The 27,106-nt window shown below is 50.0% G+C and overlaps 2 protein-coding genes across 7 annotated transcripts in view; one reads left to right on the top strand and one right to left on the bottom strand.

The window, feature by feature from the left end:
* The first annotated feature begins 41 nt into the window (after window positions 1–41).
* Window positions 42–19,784, top strand: BID (BH3 interacting domain death agonist). 3 transcript variants are annotated; one of them, XM_083820325.1, is made up of 8 exons: window positions 42–192; window positions 12,160–12,274; window positions 12,907–13,035; window positions 13,515–13,582; window positions 14,828–15,038; window positions 16,006–16,151; window positions 17,791–17,994; window positions 18,833–19,784. In XM_083820325.1, exons 4-8 carry the CDS (start codon window positions 13,574–13,576, stop codon window positions 18,842–18,844), a joined length of 582 nt encoding a protein of 193 aa, XP_083676451.1. In that variant the 5' UTR covers window positions 42–192; window positions 12,160–12,274; window positions 12,907–13,035; window positions 13,515–13,573; the 3' UTR covers window positions 18,845–19,784. The 3 variants fall into 3 exon arrangements, with proteins under 3 accessions (XP_083676451.1, XP_083676450.1, XP_083676449.1); XM_083820324.1 differs by having other exon boundaries at window positions 12,907–13,070; XM_083820323.1 differs by lacking the exon at window positions 12,907–13,035.
* A 205-nt stretch (window positions 19,785–19,989) lies between these two features.
* BCL2L13 (BCL2 like 13) overlaps window positions 19,990–27,106 on the bottom strand; it is a 45,118-nt gene continuing 38,001 nt past the window's right edge. For all 4 annotated transcript variants that reach the window (XM_083820305.1, XM_083820304.1, XM_083820306.1 and 1 more), the window contains one exon: window positions 19,990–26,450. In XM_083820305.1, the coding sequence (XP_083676431.1) occupies window positions 25,635–26,450 (816 nt within the window). In that variant the 3' untranslated portion in view covers window positions 19,990–25,634. The remainder of the gene's footprint in view (window positions 26,451–27,106) is intronic.

Genomic DNA, 27,106 nt, shown 5'->3' with positions numbered 1-27,106 from the left:
CCCTCACGGCGATCTCCTGTCGGCGCCCGTCGGTGCCCGTTGCTGGCCGATGGCGGCGGCCCAGCGCCCCAGGGGCGGTCCGGGGCGGTGCGGGGCGGAGCGGGAAGCATGAAATGGCGGGCGCGCGGCGGGGGCAGGGCGAGAGCAGCGCTGGGACGGAGCCGCGAGGGTCGGGGCTGCTGCTCCCGCAGGGTGAGTACGGCGCGGTGCCGCCGCCTCGGGAAGGGTCATCTCCGTACCCGGGAGGGGAGGGGAGGAGAGGAGCGGGAAGACGGCGGGGCCGGCACCGGCTCGGGCCATCGCCGCTCCCCCGAGGCTTCCGCGGCCGGGCTGCGCCGGGCCGGGCTGCCCCGGGCGGCCGCCGCGGTTCTCGCCCGACCCCCTCGGGCCGTTTCTCGCTCCCCCGGTCCCTGCCCGGCGCCTCTCTCCCTGCGGTTCTCCCCTTCCTTTGTTCCAGCCCGCTGAGCCCTGCCTTCAGCCGCTTGTTTTTATTTTTGTTTTTATTAACTCGCCGCCTTCCCGCCGCGTGCTGCCTGCCCACCCGCTGTCGCTGGTATCACGATGGGGCTCCCCCCTTGCTGGCTCTGACCGGCCGCCGGCTCACCCCCGCCCCGCTGCTGCTCCCGCGGCCCGCCGCCCGGCTTTGTCCCCCTCGGCTGCGCTCTCCCAGCCCGTGCGGGGCCGTGCCGGGCGCTCCCGGGCCGGAGGGCTGCTTACCGGGGGGGGAGCCCTGCGGCAGGGACCCCCGAGGGGCCGCTGCCCTCCAGCAGGAGGGGTGGCTGCGGGGACGGGGGGTGGCAGCGATGGAGCAAGGGAAGAGCGGTCCCTGCCTGCGCCTGCCTCTCGGAGCAACAGTTTGCGGTGACTTTATTTTTTTAAGAACAATATTCTATAGCCTTAACTAAAAATCGCGGCGCCAGCGCCTCAGAACTAGTTAAACTATGCCAGCCTTTGTGCGGAAGGCCCAGGCTCCTTTCAGAACAGCGTGCCCACTGCTCTGGTGTTTCCTGGGGTATCTGGGTCAAAATCTCGTAGTACGCTTCTTTCACGGTCTCTCCGAGTTGCTTAAAAGCCCTTTGGTGGAGGAAGGAGCAAGGTGGTTCCCCGGCAGGAAATTATTTCTAAGGTGTGCTTTCTCTTTCCTTGTAAAGGACTTTTTGCAAAAGTCCGCTTTTGTGTGTCGGGGGGAAATGATTGGGGTTCTCCTGTGAACTTTTTTTTGGTCTGTAGTCAAACTGAAACTTTTTTCACCTGCTTATGAAAGCATAATATTGTGAAAGATACTGGTTGAAAAGGAGGTTTTTCTGCATGGTCTTTTTTTTCCTGGCATTTTTTTTTAATATAATCTTAAACCTTTTAAGAGCCTTCTTTAGGGTAAAGCAGCATCTCCTCCTTGTCATCTCCTCTGTGCTGATGGTGATGTACAAAACGGCTGGGGAATGCACTGTATAAAAATAAGTCAAACTAATAGTTTATTTGCTGGAATTTCTGCAACCTGTCCCTTCCCATTTTCCTGCCTTCTCTTCTAGCTCTCCTCTGTCACTGAGTAACTGATTGGCGGTGCTTAAGAACCAGCCAGGACAAACTCCCATTGTGCAGGTGGAGAGCGTAAGATTTGACTGTAAATCTTATGAACAGGTTGCCTGTTACTAAGATGTGAAGATCTTGTGTTCTTACTTGCCTTCTCCTTCTAGTATATATCTGGTCATATCTGCTGAATTTAGGAAGGAAAAACAGGGCCATTTGGTTAGGTGGCTTTGTTGGGTTCCCACCAGCCCCTCGCCAGTTTCTTACAACCACGTTAGGCCAGCTGGAGCTGGCACAGCTGGGCTTGCTTGCTGTGAGTTCAGCTCCATGCCTAACCACACACCGTCGGCAGGATCGTGCTGCCTGTGCAAGCCCCGAGTCTCTGTTCTCGGGACTCGCGTGCTTGCACCCAGCACTAGAAGGCTGTGTTTGAGTAATGTGAGCACCTTGTAGAGGTGCTCAGTGTGGCTTTTGATTTCCATTAACTCCAGAGCAGTAAGAGCTGTGGTAATTATAATTAGGGAAGGCTGGTGTGTGTGTGTAGTCTGTGAGCACCCCTAACTGGGGTTGGTTAAGCCAGGTTGTTTCCTGGTATTGTTTTTCCTGTGTAACAGGATGGCGGGGGTCATCCTCGCTCCTCAGAAGTCTAAGGAGCTGGCAGATCAAACAGACTATTCTGTGATAGGATGAAAATGCTTTATCTGGAAGCAGGCAGGCACATAAATCCTGTGACTGCCACCTCTGGAGACCTTTCCGGAGTGGCTTGGCATCTACAAGTTATTGCTTCCCTTATTGCGGGGTGCATGGGCGAGTAGGACGTAATACATGTTACAGCCTTAAGCTTGTGATAGCTCCACACAGGGCCCGCTGACATAACTGTGGAGTCATGGCTGTGAGAGGTAGGCTCCTTGATAAAGCTGCTCCTGTTGCCCCTGGATATGAACTAATAAGCAGCAGGGGATTGGGGGAATCGGTTCAGCCGACGGTTTTCTCTATTGACAGGAACTGTCTGCGAAAGAGCAGGTTTCATTTCCACCAGTTAGCAGTTCCTCAGTTGAATTTACCAGCAAATCTGATATTTCTTTGCGTAGCACCTTCCTCTGGTTTTCTCTTAGCATGCTGTGGCTTTTCGTCTGTGTCATATTGCACATTATTTGGAGCTGGAGTTATCTTCATATCTGTGTGCTGTACCAAGCCAAATGCATGCAAATATTTCTAATTAGGGAGTTGAACTTGTAGATTGACTGAAGGTGCAAAACTCCTACTTGAAGTTTGATCCCATTTTAGTTTTGGATGGCTTATCTTGGGATGAGGGAGCTGGGCTAGTTAAAACTCATCAGTTAATGATTACAGGATGGATATAGTTGGTCCTTTCCCCAAAGATTTTGAATCTTTTTGACCCAAGCCAGAGAAGGGTAGAGGAAGGTAAAATGTAGAAAGAAATACTATGAGATGTGTGGAGCATCACATCTCCCTTTTGGGATTTGAAAGCAATCCGTTCCATAGCTTCTGTGATTGCCTTGATTTGTACCAGATGTCTGTAGGGGAAGGTGTCCTGGCATCCTGCTGTTACCCTGACTATAATGGGAAGTGAACAGGACTCTGTAGCTGCCAGTGCCAAGCATTAGACACCTTTCACCAGGATGAGATGGCATGGGTTGTTCCCAGCATGATTTTTGGAGCAGTTGCTCAAGGGTAGGGCACAGTAGTGTGATAATGTCTTTTTTTTTTTGTACCCATTTTTGCAACAACTACTCTTAAGAGTCCTCTAGTCCCACCTCCCTTCAGTAGACCCTTGGCTTAGTTATAGCGTTGTTAGGACTGCTTTGGGTGTGTAGTAATTCCTGTTCTTGATCCAGTCACCTGGCTTTCCTCGCTTTGCACCCATACAGCACTTCTTGGAGATGACAAAGCGTGCCTCCTGGTCATGGTGGGGTTTGGCTGGGCTGTCCTTGGTGGTGAATATGAGGAAAAGGTGATATGCTGCAATATATCCTTATGTGTGACACTCCCCACAAAAGGGGAGAGGGGTCACTGTGGCTCTAAACACCTTTTACGTTGAGTGTGTTGCTCAGAACTTGACTTCAAAATCCCAGGCCTCTTACTCAGCTTTGGCTAAGGTGTGAGCAGGGGACCTGGGCCGTGTGTACAGTTGTTGCCCATGTGGGTGCTGTTTTTGTTTTTACGTTCACTTTTACATTTGGATTTGGTTTTGCATTCGCTTTCTGGGACAGAACATTAATCTGTTTCCTCTTAAGCTAAAACTGAAAGTGAAATAGGCCACGTTACTTCGTGCACAGTCATGCTTTTTCTCTTAGTAAAATCCACACTTTTCCGCAGCGCTCACAGACCTACAGCCAGAGAGCCCGAAGCAGTGTCAAGGAGAAAATTGATGCGGGTGCCGAGAAGCCCTGTGCGGCAGTGAGAAATGGTGTTCCCCGGGCAGCTGCTTGGTAGTCCTGCTGCTGCAGTTTCTAAACAGCTCCTGTTGCACTTCTTTGGAAGAGAATATTCTCTTAGCTGTGTGTTCTTGTTTAAAGGTGCTTAACAGAGATTACGCTTTCTTTGTCCTCACAATGTTGATGAGGAGTTGCTGTTAAAAGGGTTTAATTGGATCTGTGAGTGCTGTGTTGTTACCATTGCTTTTGGTTGCAGTTTGATGAATGGTTTGCTCTGAGGTTTTGGAGGATGCCTTGGCTCCTGTCTTAAGAGATTCCATCGAGGTGACTTTTTTTTTCTTTTCCCCTGGCTTCACCTGTTTAATTTCTGTGGCAGGAGTGAGAGTTGGAAATACAACACAAGAGGAGAGGGTTCTGAGGACCAGCACACTTCAGGTCACCAAAGGAATGTTGTCAGGCTTCTCTGAGGATCGTCTGCTTGTACTGATGCATGGTTGGTTTCTGAAAGACAGAGGTGTTTATAGCTGTGGGGTACTTGACCTTTAGAAGGAAGGAAGCCCGTTTAAAATGCATCGTGGTGTTTTGCAGAAGTTCTCAAATACTGAGATGGTGCTGTGCATGCTGCCAGAGCAGCTAAGTGTGCAGTTGTGAAGATCTGTCTTTGTACCTCTTTTTCTGTAACTGCTTAAGACCCTCTCTTCATAGAGGGCATTCAGAGCTGGGTAAGGTGAATGGTTTCCACTTAAATTGGCCTGGGGTGTAGCAGCTGCTCTGCAGGAGGGGTGCTGAGAGGAACCTGTCCTGTGCTCAGCACTGTTGTGCAGTATCTTGGCCAGTGCCCTGCTGCCGATTGCATCAGCAGGCTTGTTTTTGTTCAGCGGGGAACTTTGGTCGGATTCTCTTACGACGTACTGTTCCTTGCACACCTAGTCCCAAATGTCCCCTGCTGATCCAGCATTTAAAATTCTGTGCTGGGAGCATCTTTGCAGCTTCTCTTTTTCAGAAAGCACCGTGGATACTCCTTGTACTCCTGAGTCTGGAGTTCTTGTCCAGCAATATAGTCTGGAGTGTGCCACTGGTGGTGTCCCTATGTCTGTCTTTCCTCACCAGTTCCCTTCCTTGCTCCTGTGATGTTGCAGTTAGGTAAAGTCAGCTCACTTGCATCCTTTACTGGTGGTATCAGCTGTGAAATGTACCTAAGTTGCAAGGTGAAGCGGCATTCCTGACTTTCTGACTGACCCGTGCTCATGCTGGCACATGTTAACAGAGTATGGGTGTTCAAAACGAGGAGGTCTTGTCCTCTAGTTGGCGTGACAGTTTCTGTGTCCAGTCCTCCTTTCCAAGGTCTCTTGGTTGCCAGCAATTGTCTGAGCTTGCCCAGGTGGCACCTGAGTTTGTCAGAGCCATTTCTGCCAGGTGGCAGAGGCTGCCTGCTCCGTCCCTGGGGCTGGGCGCTTTGTCCCTGCTCGACTGCAGAGGCAGACCGGAGCGCAAGCAGCTGGTGCTCGTGCCCCCAGCAGGGCCATCTTCTAGATCTGGAAGAAAACCTCTAACCTGACACCGCCATCTGCACAGGCTCAGTCTCAGATCAGCATAACCACACACGCTGCAGCAGCCAAGATCCAAATCTTGCACCTTCCTTTTTGGGTGTGGAGGTCCCCAAAATACGGAGACGCGCGGATTCCCTTTGGGTCCAGCTGAATCCAGGTTCTGGCTCTAAGCGTTGGGGCAGTGCAAGCTGCGGACTTTGTGCTGACTAAACCCAGCCCTGGTGCATCCGTAGGCTGGCTTCTGAGAAATGCTGAACAGTGTTGTCATGCTGCCTCCGGCACTGGTCTGACAGAAAAACCACAGTCATCACAAGGGCCTACCTCTTCCTTTTCCTCTTTAAAGAGGACTAGCAATGTGGCAGTGCTCCTTCCTGTTCACTGACGGTGCCACCTAGGGACTGGGTGAGAGCATTTTGAGCTGAATGAAAATTAAGGCTGATGAGGAAGTGGGATGGCTTGTCCCACTAGGAAGTCATGGAACGGCCTCTGACAACTAGAGGACTGCTGTAGCTCGTGTAGTCAGCATAATCTCCAGCCAAAAGCACAGAATTAAAAATAATGCGAAACCTCTGGGAGACTAAATATATCTCTAATAAAAAGGTCAGTCTAACTCTTCTCTTTAGAAGAGTCTCCAGTACAGCTTTCCTTTCAAAAAGGGGAAGAAAACCCCCACTGAACCAGCTGCAGTGTGTCTGAGCCCACGTGCACAGCTGGGGATACTGTCCAGGCTGAGGCGTGCCCTTAGTGCGGTGTGATTGTGAAGGAGCCACAGAGAAACTGCCCCAGCTAAGGAGCGTCTGTTGGTGCCAGGCCTTGGTGTCCCATTTACAGCACCAGCGCCACAGACTGCTGGGAGGTAAGTATGCAATGAAACTGTTAGGAGCAAAAGTATTCAACGTGTTTCAATGTATTTTTTTATCAACAGCGTTATGGGCAAACAGCAGGTTTCTTCTTTTTCTTTCTTTGCTAGAGTGCTTGGAAGTGGTGTTGCTCACAAATCTTAGAGGAGGAAGCAAGCTGAAGCTGGAAGCGAGAGAAACGAAAGCCAACAATCTCGAGCAGTTGGCACTCATACTTGGGAGTGGGAGGGATGGATGAATTTAGGTGTCTGCTGTGTTCCTGACGGGCAGGGTATCTTCCCAAAGAGCCTAGCAAATAAATCACAAGTCATGGGGTTTGTCCTGTGCTGTGCCACAGACTTGCTGGCATTTCAAAGTATTCTGCCCCATGGCTTGCCAGCTTTACCACTTCTGAAATGAAGCCAATGATATATCCTCCCTCTGAGACACGTGCATGGAAAACGCCTGTAGTTTGGAAGCTGCTGCCTATGATGGGAAGTTCCCGAGAAACCTGAAGCCAGTAGCTGTGGTATTAGCCAGAAGGTACCAAGCAAGTGATTTGGTTTCGTGGTAGCACGTGTACAAAGAGGCTTGTTCAGCCCCTCCTTCACCTGGCTGATACTTTGCGATATCTGTCTGCCCTCCCCAGCCCCTCACCTGAGCTCTTCTTTCCTAAGCCTTAATGAAATCCTTTAGGAGGACAGCAGGTCTCGGGGGGGTAAAAGCTTGGGGCCTTCTAAGAGCTGTTAGGGGCTGGCATGTGCTTTGCAGGCTGAGCAGTGACGAGGATAGATCTTCGGTGGTCAGGATAACATTAGGGTTAAACTTGTTAAGACTTGTTAAACTTGGTACTGCCTCATTTAAACTTTTTTTTTCAGATCAATAATTTTCCTTTTTACTGTGGATTTTCTCCCTCTCCCCTTGCAAAGCCTGAGGTGCACGTGCAGCTGCTGTGTGAGCAGTCAGGCTTCTTCCACAGCTAGAGTTGTGGGGAAGGAGCCTGGTATCAGCTCCTAGCTGGGCCGTGCAGTTCCTTTTGGATTCGTGTGCTAGAAAGTGTGTGTGGCAGAGTGATGGGGGATTCCTGGGGACCTTGGGCTGCATGATGTGGATTTTGTTTACACAGAAATGCCTGTGGAGGTGTTAAGGACAATAGACTGGCACAGCTCAGAAATCCTCAAATAAGGAACTTGGTAGAGATCTGTGGCTTGTTTCTGACTTTGCAGCACTGACGCATGTAAAGCAGTCGTGCCTGTGGCATGCTTTGGGGAGCGTCGTGAAATTGGGTGGCTATGGCTTGAAATGTGGATTTAAATGCCAGGAGACAGAGCAAGTTGCATCAGCTCCAAGTGCCCCAGTGTCCCCGTCTGTAAAATGATCCCTCCTTCTGTAAAGGGCTCTGCAGCTCAACAATGAAGCGTTTGCCTGCCAGACAGGTAAAGGCCACCGGGTCCAGAGTTGGACAAACAGGTACTGTTCCCTTTACTCCACAGTGATGTCATCCTGACTGCCAAAAATAACTTCCTTATCTCCAGCTGTCAGGCAGAGAAATCAACACGCAGGCTGTAAGCTCTCCCCTTAATGACTGATGCCTTTTCACAGCTTCTGCTTTGAAGGCTTGAATTTGCTCCTAACCCAAACGTGAAACAAAGATAAGTATCTTGACAGCTCGCACACTAAGTGCTTTGACTGATGGCGGGGCAGTCCGGGTGTTTGTACAGGATGTGTCCTGGAATCTAGACAAGCTGTTACGGGAGCCAGCGCCACCGACTGCGGCTGGGAAGTGTCTGTGACCAGGCGGTGTCTGGTGCAGCTGGGGATGGCTAACCACAGGCCAGGCTGCGAGGAGAGGTGAGGGATCCGAGGGAAAAGTGATGGCAGGCAGGGGCACTGCACGGCATGGATTCCTTTCTGCCTCGTCTTGGGGGTGCAGTGAAAGTGTGGAGAAGGGATGAAAGCTGATTGTGCTCAGCGTTATTGCTGTGGGGGTTCTGGGACCTATGCATCTTTGTGGCTGCCCTGAGAATAATGGCTGCTACTGAGAACTTCCCCCAACAGCAGAGCTCTGTGCTGCTCTTAGAGCAGGTGAAACCTTTGTGTGCTTTGCGGCTGTATCATGTCTGTGCGTAGCTCCTCACCTGGGAAGAGGAAACCGTGTGCTTGCAGTGGTTGCTCTCGAATTAGCTAGTGTGTGGCGGTGTACGGCCCCTCAGGATGCACACAGTACCAGCTGAGAAGTGGCGTTTGTCTTGGAGGAAGCCTCGGAGGCTTGCTGTGGAGGAAGCCACCACAGGATTCTCCTGTGAAAGCTGGGATGCGTGAGGTGACGACGTGAGCTCTGCCACCCTGTGCTGGCAGGCAGCTGGTGAGGGATGTGCTGCTCTGCCTGCAGTCGTGTTCGTGTAGCGCTCAGCCTGTGTCGCGGCAGGCACTGCTTTGGTGGGCAGGAGAGGATCGAATGTGGAGGTGTGTTAGCAGGTTAACACTTGTGTATTTGTGCTGGAAGTCGTCATGGGACTTGCAAGAAAACAGAAGTGCCTTGGGAAAGTGATCGCCGTGGTCATTTCCAGCTGTCGGATCCCAGGGAAAGCCCAGGGTGTGTGCAGGTACGTTTACATCCACAGAGGCCCATGCAGCAGCTTTTGTGCAAGTGCTACAGGGAAGCGATGCCCTTACTGTTTTAGACTGAGTTTATCTTTTGAGGTCAGACCCCTTGTGGGAAATCTGTCAGTCTTTCAGCACGTTTCAGTTAGGAGAAATGCTTGTTGTGTCATGTCCTTCATAGCCCCGCAGCAGCACACGGTGGCTTTTAGGAGGAATTTTGAATAACTTTGTCTCTCTGTGCCCATGTGTTTTCTCCTGTCAGTGAGACTCCTTGGATGCTCTGCTCTGTGTTAACACAGGACAGCTTTTTCTTCTGGTGCACAGTTTGAATAGGAGGGGTTTCTTCTTATGCTATTTTTTAATGTTTTTGCTTGTTTTGTTTTCCCACCCGGAGGTTACCTGCCCTCAAGTTGCAGTGATTCAGCTCTACTGGTCTGGCACCGTTTCAGTGCGCAGCTCGTAACTGAGCAGGCAGTGGTCACTGAGGTATGGAGGGGGAGGAAATAAGGAGATGAGAGAGATTTGCCACTGCATAAATGGTAACAAGGAAGATCAGCAGACTTACAACTGCAGCTGTGTTTATCAGTGACTGTTCTGCTGAGTGTCGTCTTGACACAGTGCTGAGCTGCAACAGAGACTGTGAAAGAATAATGCATTTCAAATAAATTGGTACTTTACCTCAAAAATCGTCCTCCATAAAATACTTTCCAAGACTTCTAGCAGTTGTAAAGCAGCCTTAGCAGGTGATCTAGTTTTACTCTGAATCTGAGTACAGATGGAGTTTGTAGTCTCCATCTCTATCTTATTTTCATTTTGCTACTAAAGATACTGTTCATCCCATAATAGACAACTTCTTCCATCCATTGGGAGACGTCTTAAAATCTTGATCTACAGCTACCAGGATTCAAAAGCTTTAATGAATTAAAATATTCAGATAGCATTGGTATGATTGCATTTGATTGTTCAGGGGTTTGCTCTTTAAGGGTCTGATTTATATTTTTTTTGAGATGCCACTAAGGAGTTTGACTTCTCAGGATGAGCTCTGTGAATATCAAAACCCCTTGTATTGATTCAAGGGAGTTACCTAAAATTTGAGGCCTCTGGAACTACTAATTATTTTTTTAAAAAAAGCTTCCTGTCTCTATAGTAGAGAGCCATTTTGTGGCAGGAAAGAAGTTATTTTTTCCTGTTCTCAGGTGTGTTTTTGACCACCCAAGTGGAACTTGTTTAGCCAAAGGCTGGAACCCCTCAGGGGCTTTCACTGCCTGGGTGGTGATTGCTTGGTGTGGGAAGAGCTCATGAAATTACCAGCTTCAAGCTTCGTTGTCTCAATTTTTTACCATATAAGTACTCGAGTGCAGTTGGGGGGGATTTTGTTTGTTTTGTCTGTTTTCTTTTCTCTTTATGTCAGGCCCTTAGCTCAGCCCAGTGGACAGGAGTGGACAACCTCTCAACTTGCAGTGAGGACGGGTGATTTTATTTTTGTGTTTTTTAAATATCTTTATTTTTGTGGATTCGCCCTGATGAGTGTAACTTAGATAAAGTGGAGATGACTCCCAGAGGGAAAGGGGATGAGGTGATCCCCCACGTATTGCTGGTGTCTTCCTGGGAGGAATGCCAGGGCAGGGGCTGCTCAGCCCTCTTCCCCCTGCGTTGAGGCTCCTGTCCTTTCTGCCATGACCAGCTTATGTGCTTTTTTTTTCTTTGAAAAGCACAAAGAGCTTTCCAAATGTGACGATAGGATGGTCAGAGCTGTAGCCAGGCAAGCGAGGCTTGCTGCAGCTTTCCAGGAATTCACGCGAGGAGCGTGCACAGGCCGGCCTGCTCCAGCGCCCCTTACTGGCTTCGTGCGCTGGCGGGGAGCGGTGCAGGCAAGGCGCTCGCTTGGGCATGCCCCAAGCCTCCGTGCCCTGCCTCTCCAGCCCTACCCAGAGAAATGCCTATGGGCATGCTGGGGGGGGGGGGGGGGAACGTCTGTGTGTGTCCAGAATAGATCTTTGTTCTGGTAGATTTGTATTTGCAGATTTGGGGGTGGAGCAGGGTGCCTGGTTTCCTTTCCGGACTGGAGTAGTCTGTGCCTCTCTTAGAGCAAGGAGTGGGGGAACGCAGTAGTGTTTCTCTCAGGCTGTCTCTTTTTTATGAATATTTGGATTGTGCCAAAGGGCTTTCCTGTCAGTGTGAACTAGTGTGCCAAAAACAAATAAAAAACTAGGGAATCCAGATTTTTTTAAAGCCACAGTTTGAGCTTTCCTTAGAAAGTTGTGACAGGTGACAAACACCGCAAGGTGTCTCGACTCGTATTTCCGTTCCATCCTCCTTTTATAAGTAAGAAAGATGGCTTCTGTTTGGGCTGACACCTTATTTAGTCTGTTTATCATCTCCTGACTGTACTCAGCTGACCTTCCAGTAGATTTCTGGAGTTCCTCTCCGTGGGGAAGGAGCAGGTCATCCTGTAGCGCTTTGCCTAGGTCAGGTGGAAGCGGTCTTCGTGTAAAGTTTTGCTAGAGAAGTCCCACTCAGCTAGTTTCACTTGCGCATCTGGACGCTTACTTGTGCACAGGCTGCAGCTGCCAGGGCTCGAGTGGCACCGCACGCCGGTCAGAGCTGCAGGACACCTGCCCTGCATCTGCGCCGCCGTGCCCAGCAAGGATGGCCTCGCTTCTCCCCTCTTGAAAGAGGGGGAGACTTGCTCAGCATGTACTTGTATTCCAGAATTAGAACCTGAGCCCAAATGAGTCAGCGTGGGTTAGTCTGACCAGTTGTGCAGTAATGCTGTGGTCCCACGTGCAGCTTTTGGCATCGGCCGGAGCTGGGTGGGGATGACAGTCCTGGGGGAGCCCACGGTCGCTGCAGTGAATGTGGGATTTGAGGCAGATGTGATGTGGGCAGCACAGGCTCAGTACTACTTCAAGCCTCCTGTGGTCTCAGCCATGATAGTTTAGGAGGTGGTGTTTAACTCGGCAGGCATTTGTGTCAAAGGATATCCCCTTTTCCCTAGTGGTAACACAAATGCCTCTGTTCTGGGCTGGATTGCTTTGAATGGAGAATGTTACATAAAAAATCTGCAAGTTGAGGCTTCGCTTAGCTTACAGGTAAGTTACTGATCTGGGTGACTCCTGAGGAGTTTGCACAAAGCCAAGGTCCTGCTGCTGACTTAATGCTAAATTCTCAATTTCCTCTTGATTCTGGGGATGCTTTATCAAATTCTCCAACCGTAATCAACATCTCTCTCTCTTCCAGCAAAGGCAAAGCCCAGGAGAAGGGTCACCCTGTTCTGTTGCAGAGCTCCTGTCAGGTCCCAGGAAATCAGAGGGGACTGCGTTCTAACCAGGCAGCACCTCTTTAGGTGGTAGAGGTGAGTGGCAGCAGTATGGATTTGAACCGAACAGAGAAATTGCATGATGCAAAGCAATCTGTTTTAGGAAGCCAGAAGTTTAGTATAATGATTAAGTGAAAAGAAGAGCCCATTGGCTGAAAGGCTGGTGTGGGCTATTGTGTTTTTTAAAGTATGTTTGAGGTTGTGTTTTGGTTCTGGGGACTTCTAAGGGTCTTTGAAAAGCTGGGAAATTCCTGGTCTCTAGAAGCTGTTACTGTAGTTTCCTTCAGAGTTTGAATTCATTTCTGCTTTCACTTCCTCCCTATTTTCCCACCTGCACGCTTACCCCTCCACAACTGTGTTTTAAATAATTACTACAATAAATTAGGGTCTGTCATTGTGAGTCCAGATTTTGGTGGCTAGCTGGTGATCTGGTCGGGTGGGCTCTTGGGTGCTTTCACCCCGTTTGGGGTCAGCAGGTACCTGTGCAGCAGCCAGGCTATTGCCTGGGGTGAAGAAGGCTGGGTGGGAATGCAGTGCCTGTTTTCAGGCAGGCCCTGCTCGATGAGAGTCAGAATTAATTCTGCATGTGGTTTTGGGGCTGTTGCACATGAGGCAGCAAATGCAGATTTCAAACTGCATTCTTCCCCTCTTGTCTTGGCCTTTGCTAGGTAGTCCTGTGCGCCTGGTGCTTGCTGTGCTGCTCCAGCACCTCTCCTGCCCTGTGACTTGGGCTGCCAGGTGTGGCTTCTTGGGCTGCTGGTCTGGCCAACCCGCAGCCACACCTGTCTGGATGAGAAGTGAGCACTGCGCTCTTACCAGGCCCCTTTTTTTGGTGGGTGAGGGAGGCCACCCCTGAGCATGCTCTGAGACCCCTCCCTGCATGCCACTTCCCTTGGCACTGCCTGGGTGTAAGACAGGCTGAGGGCTGTCAGCCCTGAGCACCCACCGTGGGGGCAGGGGAAGCTGTGAGCTGTTGTTTTTCCCACTTCTGCCAGTCAAACCTCTCTGGAGGCTTAGCAGAGTTTCGTTGGTGTGACTGAAAGCCTTTGACACTTGATGCCCTACGTGTTCCTAGATATTTGTTGGAAAAGTGTTGAAACAAGCCTGAGTATATGCATGTATCTCTGTGTGTGGGGCCTTCTTCATAGGCAGCACTTTCCAGAGGCGTGGGTGTGTGTGTGGCTGTGAGACAAGGGCGGACCCATAAGCAGGACTTCAAGATATGTGTATGTGGGAGTTATTTTTTGCCTTTCACCATTTATTCTCACTCTTGCAGGGCAAGGACTTTGATCTGAAGCAGAGGGTGACAAGAGTTGCTTTGTTTCTGAACCTATCATGGAACAGGTTGGTTTCAAATGTGACTGAAGTCACTGGTTCTCTTGTGCGCTTGTTCTGAGATACCTTGAAGGGGCTGAGTTTCAAAAAGTATGGGCTCATCTTCCTCAGAGTTCATGCTGGGGCTTCTGGTGCTGCTCCTCTCCGTCATGAATACAAACAAAAAGCAGACGGAAACATCTAGTTTGCAAGCTGCTTCCTCAGTCTCAGTGTGAGACTTGAGATGCAGCTGACTTTAAGAGCCTACAATGTCTCATTAAGCAGCAAATTACGAAAACTGATAAACCAACTGACACATTGCTGCGATCAATTTATTAGTGTTTTGTGTGATATTAAACACAATCCTGAAGCTACTATTTATCACACACAAGTCTTGCTAAACACTTAAACTACTGTTGAAATGTCTGCCACTGTCTGTACCACGCTTAATGTTAAGGTACAATTCTAGCCCTCTTTCTTCTGCCTTTCCTTAACTCTTCTGACCATAAATCTGATGACAAGTCCAGTGGGTTGTTCGGGGGATTGTTGCTGGTGTCCCAGTGAGCATTGCTGCTGTCTGTAGATACCCATGCTCAGATCATGGAAGGTGTGCTTTCTCTTGATACCTGATCATGCACCTTACTTTCCATTTGTTTCCATTTCCAGATGTGTTGCCCTTGTTCCACTTCTTTGCCCAGTCTCCTCCCAAGTAAATATGATGCCACAGGCATCTGAACGGGTTTATTGTGGAGCTTGTCTAGATCCCTTTCAAAAGGGAGAAGAAATGCAAACTGTAGATTTTGGAGGCTTATGCTGTTCTCTGCGTTCCCCACCTTGTTACTGTTCTGCTCTGATATTTAAATGGGGAGCTGTTGGCTTAGTTCAGTACAGGAGCAGAATGCCCAATTCCCAAATAACTTTGAAATGCAGATCTGTGAAAAGAGGCGGGTGACTTGTACTGAGTACACAGCTGTGGTCTAGAAGAGTTCTGATCAGGGATTTAGTCCATGCCACTGCTAGAAACATGCAGGAAGAGGTGAGCTGGTGCCTTCACTGCGGGTTGGTAAGAACAGAGCCATCTAGTGTTAGCCATCAGACAGTTCAGTGTGTGCACATCCAGGAGTTGGCGTTAGTTTGCTCAAGTCTTGTCAGTTGGGCATCATCATGCAGTGGGCCCAAAGGAGGCCAGAAGAAGGTGCTCACCGATTGGAAAACAGAATCTGCACAGACCTACTGAGTGGGACATGGGCTTAACAGTGATTCCTTTATGTTTAGGATATCCATAGCGATGGATTTAACCAGATGGAGCGCATGCTATTGTTTGCTTTCCTGGAGGAGTCCTCTGGTTGTGAGTTTAAAGAGCAGCTGCCATCCCTACAAAGCCAGGGGATTGTGTACCCTCTGCAAGACATCCTCTACTGTGACAGTGATGGCGAACTTCAGACTGATGGGAATCGGAGTGGCCACTTCCAGAACGGTGAGCAAGGTGAGTGCTCTTTTCTCCTTCCTACATGCCTTCTCTGAAGGTCGCAGGCTTTTTTTTTCCTTCCCCTCTTTACTCTTCTGCAACAAACCATCAGTAACGTTCTTTCCACTGAGAAACTTCAGAGTTGATGGTTGTGTTGGCTGGGATTTTAATCCTTGGGGTAAGACAGCTAGTGCAGTGTATCTCCCTGTGGATTTCAGGACCGCCTGTCTGCAGCACACCAGACAAGGGGCACAAAGCTGGTACTAATGATTGCTGCCCTTGCTGTGATCTTAAGCAGTTCTGCTAGCCTCACGCTGCTCCTCAAGGAGTTTGAGTACTTAGGTTAGGTTTTTGGAGCAACTCTTTTTCTGGTACTGAATGAATCCCTTTGTGCTGTACCAGTGTGGCAGAAATGGCTTCTCAGTTTCTTGTGCTGTTCCTGTTTCACTAGCCATGAGCAGCGTGGCTGTTGCCCCTTGCCCAGGATGTGTCAGCTGGCACACTGATCTCAACCCAAGTAGCACGAAGAGTTACTTGTCTACAGTAAATATGCGTCCATCGTGTAAAGCTGTATTGATTTCACACCCCAAAGCAACATTGGGAAGCTCTGCCAAAAGGAGGTGCTATGTTTCACACTGTTCCCTTTCCCTTCCTAGAGGGGGTGTTGGCTGTAGCTGTCCTGCACAAATCTTGGCTGGATATGTTCTGACTCCCCTCCTCAAGTTTTTTGTTTAGGGTAATGAAGCATTTTACTTACACTACACCTTAAAAAGCTATTTGCTTCTTAAGCAAATGTCTGGCAAATGAGGAGTTGGCGGCACAAGCGACCTGTAGTACAGGCAGCTGTCACAATAAGGGAGAGACTGGAGGTGGATGGGGAGGAGGCTGGTAATAGCGATGGGCAAAATGTCATGGGTCAGCTTACCTGCACTGAACCCAGTCTGACTGCAGCCTGTGAACTAAATCCTGCTGTCTGTGTTGGCAGTGTTTGACCCTGAGGTAAATGAAGAAATCGTCCGGACCATTGCTGCTCAGCTTGCTGAGATTGGAGACCAGCTGGATAAAGAAATCAAAGCAAAAGTAGTAAATGATCTAGTGCAGCACTTCCTGAATGAGAATCTGTCTAGAGAGGTGAGTGAAAAACAACCTGACTAGTAGATCCACTTCCAGCTTGCACATCCTTCCTGCTGTAACTCAGAAGCATCAGGCTTGTAATGCATCTCTTTGCTGTTCTCATGCCTTAATTATTGCAATTTTAACATGCAGCCCTAACACTAACCTTCGATGCAAAGATTTTACTAGAGCCAATGCTGTGATGGACCTGTATGCTGTGGCAGCCTTTGCCCTGCCAAGTGGGTTACTTGTGCTCTTTGTCCCCTTTCTGCAGATGGGGAAACAGAGGTAGTTGTGGACAAGGACTGACTTTCAGAGGTAGTTTGTCCTTTATTTTGTTGTCTCAAGGGTTTATCTTTAAAAATCAACTGTCTGGTTAAGGTTCAGTATTTGTCCTTAAGATCTTTGAACTCATGCTGGGTCCTGTATGTCTGTTGCTTGTCACATGGGCAAAACTTGAGCACTCCTAGAAGCTTGGTTTGTGTTTATTACAGTACACTGTGAGACAGCAAGTAGTGAAACCCAGTGCTTCCTTCTATAGCGCCTTAACCCTTTAGCTTACAGGCTGTCAGTGTTGGGAGTAGCACTGGGGTTTGGCCTAGATTGGTGACCTGCTAAAGAGGCCTCTCTGGGTGGCACCTCCACCACTCCAATGCCATGTCTGTCCCACCAAATGGTGTAATGTGGCTTGGTCCTTGGCCCAGCATCTACCGTACCTCACTGCTCTGCACAGGAAATAATTGGAGGCCTGTGGTATTAAACCTTCCTCTTAAGGATTGGATCCACATCTGGATCCAGAAGCAGTTTGCTTCCCCAGGGCCTTTTTGGCATCTTCAAGATATAACTGGTTATTTGGCTTGTTTGTCTTTCTCTGCCTGTGATGAAGCTTCCTATGCTCCAGAAGCTAGTGCTGCCTTTGATTTGAGGGTATGCCCTTTCTGAAAAGGCAGGACTGAATTTTTTGGGGTGTTTCTTTTTGTTCTGTCCCCCAGCACTTGGCAGGTACACAAACTGATAGCATTCCCCACTCCTTGGGTCTTGCTGTCCACCCAGTTAGGTTCCAGACTTCAACTTTATTGCCTAAGCTTTCAGTCCTCGATAAGGCAGAGACAAACATGACCAGGCAGACCTTGATTTTTTTTCAAACTAGTGGTGTAGCTTGATGTGTGCATGCACATGTCCTGCTTGGGAAACCGATCCTGGGAGCAAGACAGTGTTCTGTGCCTGGACCCTGTCTCCAGCTCCTGCCTGTTTGAAGGCTTTTCTTTGAAACTTGCCTTGTCCCCCCCCCCAGGCTGGTGCCACTGATCTTCCCTCTGTTTAAGGTAGGTTCCCCTCACCTGGGAGCCCAGGAATCCTGGGTCATCTCAGGACCAGGCAGGCTAGGTGCAAATCCTGGGGAGGCGTGGTGGCTGTTCCTCCCTGAGCACGAGGCACTGTCTGAATCTTCCAGTGTTGTTTCCATTGTTTTTTGTCTTGAGTGAGCAGCTGAGCTCTGAGGTACCATCCTTACTGCCACCAGGGGGTGCCTGGGAAGGAGCACAGCACCTCGTGGGGTGCCCCTACAGTCATGTGGGTCACTGGCATGGTGCTGGCTGTGCCAAGACCCCTTTCTCCCACAGCTGCTGCACTGACACCCTCTCTTCCCTCCACACAGGAGATAACCCGGTGCCTGTCACAGGCTGTGGAAGTGCTTGCGAGAGCCATCCCCTCAGACCTGGAACGAGAGAAGGCCATGTTGGTGCTAGCAATGGTCTTAACTAAGAAAGTGGCAAATAAGGTGCCCTTCCTTCTACAGCGTGTCTTCAGCACCACTGTGAACTACATCAGCCAACACTTCCACGGCTACGTTGCCAGAATGGTGAGTGCTGTCACACAGCCCTGCGGCTCTGAGAGTTACAGCCAGACTTAAATGGCTTAGGTCGTGTCCCACGGGAGTAACCAGCTGCCTGCTCTGGGCTCTGGCGGCTTGGTGGGGAGGAGCTGCCTGACCCTTGCAGAGCTCTGACAGCCTGATGCGCTGAGCAGGGTGTCACTTCTGCTTGCCCCAGTCCCGCAGCAACAAGCAGACAGAGGGGATTTATTCTGTAGGGCAGAAAGACGTGAGGGAGGGGTTGCCTCTCTTGTCCATGCAGCCACCCTAGTGGCAGAGAGGTGGCCTGGGTGTGGAGTGCTGCAGGGCAGTGGGACAGCAGCCCCCAGAGCGCCTGGCTCGTGTCTGCCTTGCAGTGCTCGTGTTATGAGGCAGCGGCACTTCAGTGTTGCTTGGCGCTGCCCTCCCCTTCGCTCAGCTTAGCCTGAGGGGGGGAGCTGCTGCAGGAACCTGTCGCTGCTTTGAGACCGGCCCCTGTGCTGCCACGGAGCAGGGCGGGCAGGCAGATGGCTGCGTGTTAATGGGGAAACAGAAGCGGGGCCCGGGTAGGGTCTGCTCCCCTGGGACTGCTGGTGGCCCCACACCCCTGCCATCCCAGCAGAGAGCAGCGCTGGGGTGATGGCAGAGCCGCAGCACAGCAGGTGGCGGAGTTGAGGCAGACTTCGTGGAGCTGGAGAGGCAGCGCTGCAACAGGCCCCTGCCCACTCCCCTGCAGCACAGGCCGTGCTGCTGCTGCCTTACCCTCCCTGGGGGCTGCAGGCACAGGGCTTGTGGCTGGGGCGAGGCTCTGCGGCTGCTGATGCTGGTTCTGTTTCTTTCCCTCCAGCTGCACGAGTGAGAGATCTCCAGCCCTTGGTGTGGAGAGTGGGTTTCTGAAGACTTTAACATCTGGATTTGCTCAAATTACTTCTGTTCTTAACTTTGAAATACAGCTGTGAAAGGGAAGGCAGAGCTTTGTAGATAGGCTTTTGTAGACTAGCATGGCAATGATGGTAGTGTGAGCTGCATGACAGGTCTGCCAGTGCCTGTAAGGTAGAGTGCTTACCCTTGTCTATTTCACCAGCTTGGGTTTTTTCTTTTCCTTTTCTTCCCCTGTCCCTGTTGGTAGCAGATGTAGTGCAGGGAGGGTGCGGTGGGCACTGAGCTGTCCCTCCCTGTGTTTCTCCTCGCCAGCTGATGGGTTCTGCAGGCTGTTGTGCTGCAGCTGGGCCCTGCCATGTGTGAGCCCTTCCCAGGAAGGCAGTGAGCTGTAGAAGGGGTGGTTTATCAGCACAGCCCACCATGGCCTGCGTGTGTGTGGGGGATCAGCTCCATCTCAGAGGGGTGCTGGCAGCAAGCAGCCTTTAAGAAAGTAGGGGTGTCTGGCTGGGGATGGCTAAAGTGAAGGTGCTACATCATCAATCCACATCAACCTGTGGTTGCTTGAAAAATCAAAACAAACTTTAGGTACAAGGGTGACTTGTCGGGGGGAATGCAGTCTGGCTATGCTGGAGGAAAGGTAGTCTTTAGCTTTAGCGCGGCTTGCCAGAAAGAGAGAAGGTAACAGCCGTGTGCCCGGCAGTGTACCTGGCATCTCTTGTCAGCAACCTCTTGTGTTTGTGTCTCAGGTTCAGCTAACAAATGTGGACTCAGGGTCTTTGATACTTGTAGCAATCACACACAAGGTGGCTGAGGTTTTGGGGGTGATTCAGCTGCCCCTGAAGAAATTATGTAAATACTTCAGTGTTTTTGCTCATTGTTTTTTTTAAATAAAAATTGTCTGTTCTCATGGCAGTACACTTATTAAGAATGTGAATTTCTACCTGTTTCGTTCTCAGGAGCTGTCAGTCTTTTGCGTGCATTCTTGTGCCATTCTCCTTATGATGCTGCTAGTGGTAACACAGCTGCACTCTGGTCATGACCTTGCATAATGAAAATGACCTTTTATTGTTTGTTAGTGTCTGCACTTGAAGGGGGGGAAGGAGGAAAATAACACAACCTAGGTTTTGTTTTTGAAAACTGTACCATTTATTAAAGTGCAACCTGGGGGCATGGTCTTACAGCAGTGTCCCAGTGGCAGAGGGAAAAAGGTACATACCCCTTCACTTAAACTGAATCTAGAACAACAAAGCTGGAAAGAACTTTCTTTTAAAGGTGGAAACACTTTTATTAACCAAATGGCACAAGAAGCTTTAGACAGTTTTCCCCAAGAGGGCTGCACTTGCATATTAAAAGGAATAATATGACCAGTTCCTTGGGCAAGGGGTGACCTCAGGCCCCTTCAGGGTCTCTTCCCCCAGGCAGTCCTCTCGGGAACAGAACCTGACATCCCTTAAGTCAGCCACTGCCTGCTGATAACCCAGCAGAAGCCTAGTGGAAGATTTCCCCAACATACATGCGTCAGAGTCAGTCCCATTAGACTTTGCTACTTCAATCAAGTGGGTTTTAGCTTGACGCTTGAATAAAAGCTTATACTGCAAGTTAAAAATGGGGAGATGCCCCCTAAAGGTATAGCAATAAGATGCATCCTCTGCAGCTTGTTCTGTCCAAATCAGTAGTGTTTCCTTGCCTCCCCTGCAAATACTGCAGGGAGATCAAAAGCAGCTTCCACTGGAAGCTCACTGTAGCTCCCTCTCTCCTACAGCGTACCCATAGACTCCTAGCTAGGAGGAAGCAAGTCAGCCTACCTAAGAGACCGAGACAGGGTCAGCTCTGAATAGAAGAAAAAGCGATCAAGTCATCTGAGTGGGGCGGTGAAGCTGAGCAGTGTGTTCTGGTTCCCCTGGACGTATTGGTAACACCACAGCCCACCCCTTCCGAGCTGCTGCAGGTTTCGCTCCCCAGCCGAATACACGAGCTGAGAGCGTTCGCAGCGGCAGCCCAGCCCAGGAGCCACAGCATAAAGCCAGCCCTCTGCTCCCTGCTCTGGAGCAGGCCCGTGAGCTGGTGGTACTAGTGTGAATACTGGTGGATTAAATGCTAACCCCGCCCACCCCCCTTTTCTTTTTTTGCATGGCAATACCTAGCTCACACTTCGAAGCGCAGCACAGATGCACACAAAGCGCCGCTGCTCCTGTAACCTCCCTAGGCCTGAAACTAGGCAGACCGAGCCACGTGGCAGTCCTGCACGACTTCCCCCATCAGCAGGCACAGGCCATAACGTGCCTCCCCTCACCGTGTTTCTCCTCCTGTGCACCCTGCACCTGTACAACATGCGTACAGGTGAGTCGCCGTTCACTGTGGGTCATGTCTGGAATGAGGCATCCTGCTGAAGGCCTGGGCTATACGTACCCACGGCAGCTGCGGGGGACAGGGTAGGGGAGGTGCTAACTTCTCTCCCTCCCCCCCCATGTTTCACAGCAAGAGACTCCAGTAAGTACAGTCTCAGATACACATTTTGTAGCACGAGCGTGTGCTGGTTCAGTGAATGAAAGCCTATGCTGCCAGAAGCACTTCTACTTTAGCCAGGATAACAACATCTACCTTACTAGGGCTTTGCTACTGCTGCCACACCACTGTGGCTAAAGGTAGGGAAGGCTTTCTGATCTCGGATTAGTTTTGTCTACTACAGTCATTACAATGAAAAAAGACTAAGCTGCTCAACTATAGTACTTTTTTCCTCCATTTGTGCCCATCAGAAAGCCTTGGTTAGTTTAAAAATACAGTCCAACTCATTAGGCTAGCTGCGATCAGAGCTACATGAAAAGGAAACAGGCTTCCCACAGCAGAACGTGCCCTATGCAAAAGTGCTCAGCACTACAGCTGCCAGCCTGCCCTTGAGCTGCAGACCCCAGAGCACGGCCCCCAGCCCAGACACGGCTCGGGCAGGTTGGACAAAGCCAACTGCGAGCACCACACCAGCAGGCACAGCACCATCCATCCCACACTTAAACTGGCATCCAAAACCCAGTGCGACACAGCAACGACTGCACTTCTGCTTCATTGGCTGCTGTTCAGGCAGGTAAGTACCAGCAGCAGGCAGGTGCTTAACAGGTCAAAGCTGACCAGTCTGCAAGCTCGTGCTGCTCTCCTGGCTGCTCTAGCTTGCTCCTTCCTTGGGCCAGCTCTAGTACTTTAAGCAGCAGTTCTCATCAATATTTAGGCAGCCACATTATCCCTGGGAGCCTCTCCTGCCCTATTCAAGGAGCCTGCCTTGCGCTCACACAGCGCACGGCTGCCCGCTGTGCTCCTTGTGTCCCTAACTCGGGCCATGCTCCCAAGCCAAGTCTCGGCTGTGTCCAGAGGCATTCCAGAGGGCAGCATTTCACATGTTTTGCAGATCCAGCCCTTTGTTTTATCTCAGCTCGATGTGCTGCAGACCAGGATAAGGTGAAGAAGAAAGAACGGGTCTAAGGTAGATACTTCGTTAAGGTACAGGCCACTCAAGGACATAGAGGCACTTTTGGGAAGGGGATAAGTAACACAAATGGGAGCAATTCTATATGCCTTTTCTTAAGTATACAGCTACTGCCTTTGCCAGCTGCAAGAGAGGTTGCATCATGAAGTTCAGGGTAAAATAGACCGTGCCATTTAGGATTACTTTACTCTACTCAAAGATAAGAAAAAGTGCTTCCATTTTCTAGTTCATGCCTGCAACAGAGCATGAAGCCTGGCGCTCAAGTCAGTAAGAACGCTGGGGTCTGCGCCTACACAGCCCCGCTGGTGACTTCCAAAGGGCCTGTGCCAGCTCTGACCACAGGACTCCAACCTCAGTAGAATCCAAGTCCATAACCAACCCTTCTAGCTAGTGGAGTGTTCCTAGAGGAAAGAGAAATACATGACAGATTTTCTTTCTAAACACACAGAGGGACGGGGGAGGAAAAGGTACAAATGCTTCTTGAATTGTCAAATCTATAAGACCCTAAAGATGGGAAGAACAACAAGAAGGGGCCACTCAACCAAATTACAAAGCAGTGCAGCTGATGCAAAACATCAGGTACTCAAGGCTTTCACACCACCATGAAAATGCTTAACAACAACCACAACAACATTTCTTTTCCTTACTACCGCTACTGCCTTCTTCAAACTGCTGCGTACAGAAAAAGATGCTTACTTAATGTCCCATCAGGCTCCTCACATCAGTAAGCTAGGGACTTTTCCCTAGTAGATTTATTGTCATCTGTCCTGTACTCATCTCCTACACTACAAGTAAAATAACCACATACAGAGAAGAGCCAAAGGAACAACTTGCCCCCACCAATTTGCACACAAGTTATCCATCATAACCATCTCTGCTTCAGAGTGGATTTAGGTACTTCTGCGTAACCCACTGAGCAGCTGCAGACGGGGCATTTCGCAAACAGGTGCCTCACCTTCAGTAAGGAGATGGGGTTAAGAACAGCCCCATTCCCAGCAGCAACATGCCCGGCAAGGACACAAAGCCACCAGCAAAGCAGCAGGAGGGGAGGCCTCTCCTGTCTCACCGGGCAATAAAGCAGCCCTTGCCACCTGGCACCAGCCTCCTACCCTCAGAGCTCACACCACTCATCAATAAACACTGTTGTGACGTGAAACGAAGCAAAACTGTAAACGCATGTCTGTGACAAAAGGAGCATAAAGACGCCTCTCCCCAGAGAGGAAAGCCCCCATGAGGTACCAGGAGGGAGCACTTCGATGGAAGAAGGCCGGCACAGCACAGCAATGAGAGAGGGCACACGAAAAGATTAAAAAAAAAAAAAGAAAGCCACTTCTATTTTGCAACCTAGTGTATGTTTAGTTTTTATGCTGATTTTTTTTGTTTTAAGGATAACCTGCTACCTCTTACACGCAAGCAAAAGAGCCATCTATGATCAACAGTGGAGTCCAGAACACCCGAGCGAGCAGCAGTACATATGTAACACTCCCTCCTCTCCGCATTCAACCTCACACAGTTCAAAACTCAAGTTTTCTACAAAATCCACTCTCAAAAAAGCTTAAACAAAAAAATTCCCTAGACTCTGCCAGGTTCTTACTGACTTACCAGCATACTGGGATATGGGGTGGGATAGGAAAATGTGGCAAGGATATGCTAAAATAGAGAATATGCTAAAATCTCTGGATTATCAGATTACTTAAGAAACAGGCTCGTTACAAGAAATACTCTAGACAACGTTGTTTAGAAATAAAGTACCTTGTGTTTGTGCTTTACGAAGAGTAAGCTTATACAGGAAGCTCACATTTCAATTTCCATATTATCCCAAGTCCCCTTTCACCTACCTCCATCTGTTCTAAGCCACAGTGCCAGCATAAACCCTCAGAGATGCATCAGTAATTCTGCCTGGAAATCTAAGCTCCGGCCCAGAGAGCTGCAGTGCAGACAAGGACAGACACAGACGTGCGCTGGAAGAGGACCACTTGCGGCTGGATCTGATGTGACTTGTGCATGGTAACACACGTTCCGGGTTTCTCTTTACACACATTGGAAATGTTGTGACTGCAGGAAGAGGGGGGTTGTATTTTTCCAAAGCAACTGCCTCATCATTTGTGAACCTGCAAATTTAGCCAATTACAGGTTTGGAATCGCAAAAGAAATTGCACTGAACAACACTGCAGGTCAGCTCAGGAACGGACAAACAGGAGACGTTTAATGCTGCTCTGCGTAGCTACTAGAACCCACTGCTCTGCATACCTGGGACTCTGTCACAGCCAACACCGAGTTAGGACTAAGCACGCTGTGCTTAACCTGGGGACGACAATACAGACCGCAGCAGGATACGGGGCAAAACAGCGTTTAACCTCTGAATTTCACAGGGGGCACCAGCGCCCCTTTCACACATAGTTGTGCCGTATCTTTGCTGGATATACTCTGGTGTCAAAGCACTCTTCAGAATGGCACTGCGTCCAGCATGAATTTGCATCTCTGGTAACTCGGGGGTGGCAGTAAGGTGGGCGGGCAGGAGCGTAGCGAATGGATTCCCAAACCAGCGAAGCGCAGCGCAGCACCCCTCCCGCCCTCCTCAGCGGCCAGAAGTGCCGTGCTGCGCCTCTCCCCCAGGGACACCAGGGTGCTCAGAGAGAACACAGCGACAGAGGCAGCATCTTTATACGACGGGGGCTTCAACAACTGTTAGGGGCCAATCCAGGTGTGAGCAAAGAGGTAAGAATAAGCACTCTCCCACTTGGGTTTAGGGGGAACCTGCGAGGTTACGAGGAGCAGTGCAGTACCTGAGAGGAAGCCGAGACAAAAGGGAGACCAGCCTCTCGCTACAGGACTCGGGTTGGCTAACGTTTTGTTAGGGAGGGCTCGGGGCGCAAAGGGAAGTGACAAGACAGCACAGCTGCAATAGCGGTCAGTCTGAGAAGCCAAAAACTCCAGGGGTTGGCAGCAGCTGGCTCTCCCCTTCCCCTGGGGATTCTCCGTTCCAGTTCCTAGAGTACGAGCACCCCTTTCTTCAGCACCTGCACTTAAGTTCTTAAATTTGCAGAATTTATTATTATTATTTTAAAAATACCCCTGTACTTTAATCACGAAAAACCAGTCCCCGCCCCAATTCTACTAAAAACATGATTGTCCATAGCTGGAGGCTTATTGAATGACCTCACCCCGTCACCATTACGTTACTCAAATGTCCAATTAAACAGCAGGCAGCTCAACCTTTAGGTAACACAACTACAAAAATTGGATCGTGCTCTCTTCTCTCCCCCTCCTCCTCCTCCTCCAGAGAGCTCTGTTACTTTTTTCTAAGCGCCAGCGCTACTCCGACCGCCACAGCTAGTATCGCCACTGCAGCAGCCCCACCGTACAGCAGTATAGATTTCCCTTCCGGCAATAAGATAGGCTTCTCCTCTGCAGCAGAAGATTTCTCTTCTATTTCTTCCAAACGGCCCTCTTTCCCCACTTTTTTTTCCCCTGGAAGCAGTATTTTCTCAGGTTCTGGTGCAGCCTTTTCTTCTGATGGGACTAACTTTGGGACAGGTTTACTTAATATGGGGATTTCAGGTTCAACAAGCTCTTCAGACGCTTTTCCCTTTTCCTCCTGTTTTGTACGCGGAAGCACGGAGGCATGTGCTTTTTCAACAGCCACAACTTCAGCTTGAGGTGGTTTTACTTCCTGTAAAGAAGCAGGGGGTTCTGGAAACGCTGCCTGCATAGTCTCCGCAGCAACTGCCGACACCACCGCTTCCTCAATCCCCTCCGGTATCTCTTCCTTCTCCACGTGAACAATATCTGAGTTGGAAGAGTTGTTCTCGCTCCTCTCTTCGCCCCCTCCGTTGCTGTCCAGGCTTTTGACTTCTTCAGGATCCATGGCCACTTGCTGCCAGGACTCGGGTCCCAGGGAGACAGGCAGGCTCTCCGTGTGCCAGCTCTGGCTCGCTGACAGGGAGACGGGCAGGCTCTCTGACTGCCACGACGTGGTCACCGTGGGGGACTCCGGGGGGCTCACCTGTCCTGAGTTGTCGCTGGTCAGGATGTAGATGTCATTGCTGTCCTCTGCGATGAGGCTGGGGTACTCCTCCTCCTCAGATTCCAAACTGAAGACCGTCCCCTACGAATGAAAAGGAGGAACAACACATGAGCAATGGCTTCAGCATCACGTGCCCTGCACGGGGAGGAGGAGGACACCTGGGAATTTAGGAAGGCTGGCAGAAAACTGAGAGGGCCTCTGCAGGAGCGGGATTTGTCTGACCTACGTTACGGAAGAGATTACAAAACCCAGCCGGTGCAACTGGGACTTGCAGGGAATGGAACCCCATTGAAGAGCTTTGCTGTGAGCTCCTCCTCGCCCTGCTGTCACCTCATCACAGTACATCACCAGAACATACCATTTGGGCATTATTGCTCAGAGAAGAAGAAACTGAAGTCCAACAAGCATGTGAGCAGAGCTGAACACCACTTCCCTCCCCGTTTTGTGCGCATGCTCTGTATTGCTTCTCTGTCTAACAGGGTTTCTGTACGTTAATTTTATTGCATTTCCTGTGCTATCTGAAGCCTGCATCCCTAATTTGTACCAGCAAGCTGCAATCTACGCTAATTCTAGTAATTTGCTAAGAACTAATTTTGCTGTTCTTAAAATGTCACTTTCAAGTCTGACATTACAACTCTGGCCACGCAACTTAAGTTAAACCAGACAAATGAGCACAGACATCCTAACATGCAGACAGGGTTTCTTGGATTTTATTCAGCTAGGCGAAATCTGTAGAC

This window comes from Anser anser (genome assembly GCF_964211835.1).
Source record: "Anser anser genome assembly, chromosome: 1".
NCBI lineage: Eukaryota > Metazoa > Chordata > Aves > Anseriformes > Anatidae > Anser > Anser anser.
Note: the sequence above shows the minus strand (reverse complement) of the source record. Positions and strands in the feature narration are given on the sequence as shown.

Coding starts and splice junctions, on each gene's coding strand:
- BID (XM_083820323.1), top strand. Junction 15,039..16,005: donor CTTCCAGAACGGTGAGCAAG/GTGAGTGCTCTT, acceptor CTGTGTTGGCAG/TGTTTGACCCTGAGGTAAAT. Junction 16,152..17,790: donor ATGAGAATCTGTCTAGAGAG/GTGAGTGAAAAA, acceptor CCCTCCACACAG/GAGATAACCCGGTGCCTGTC.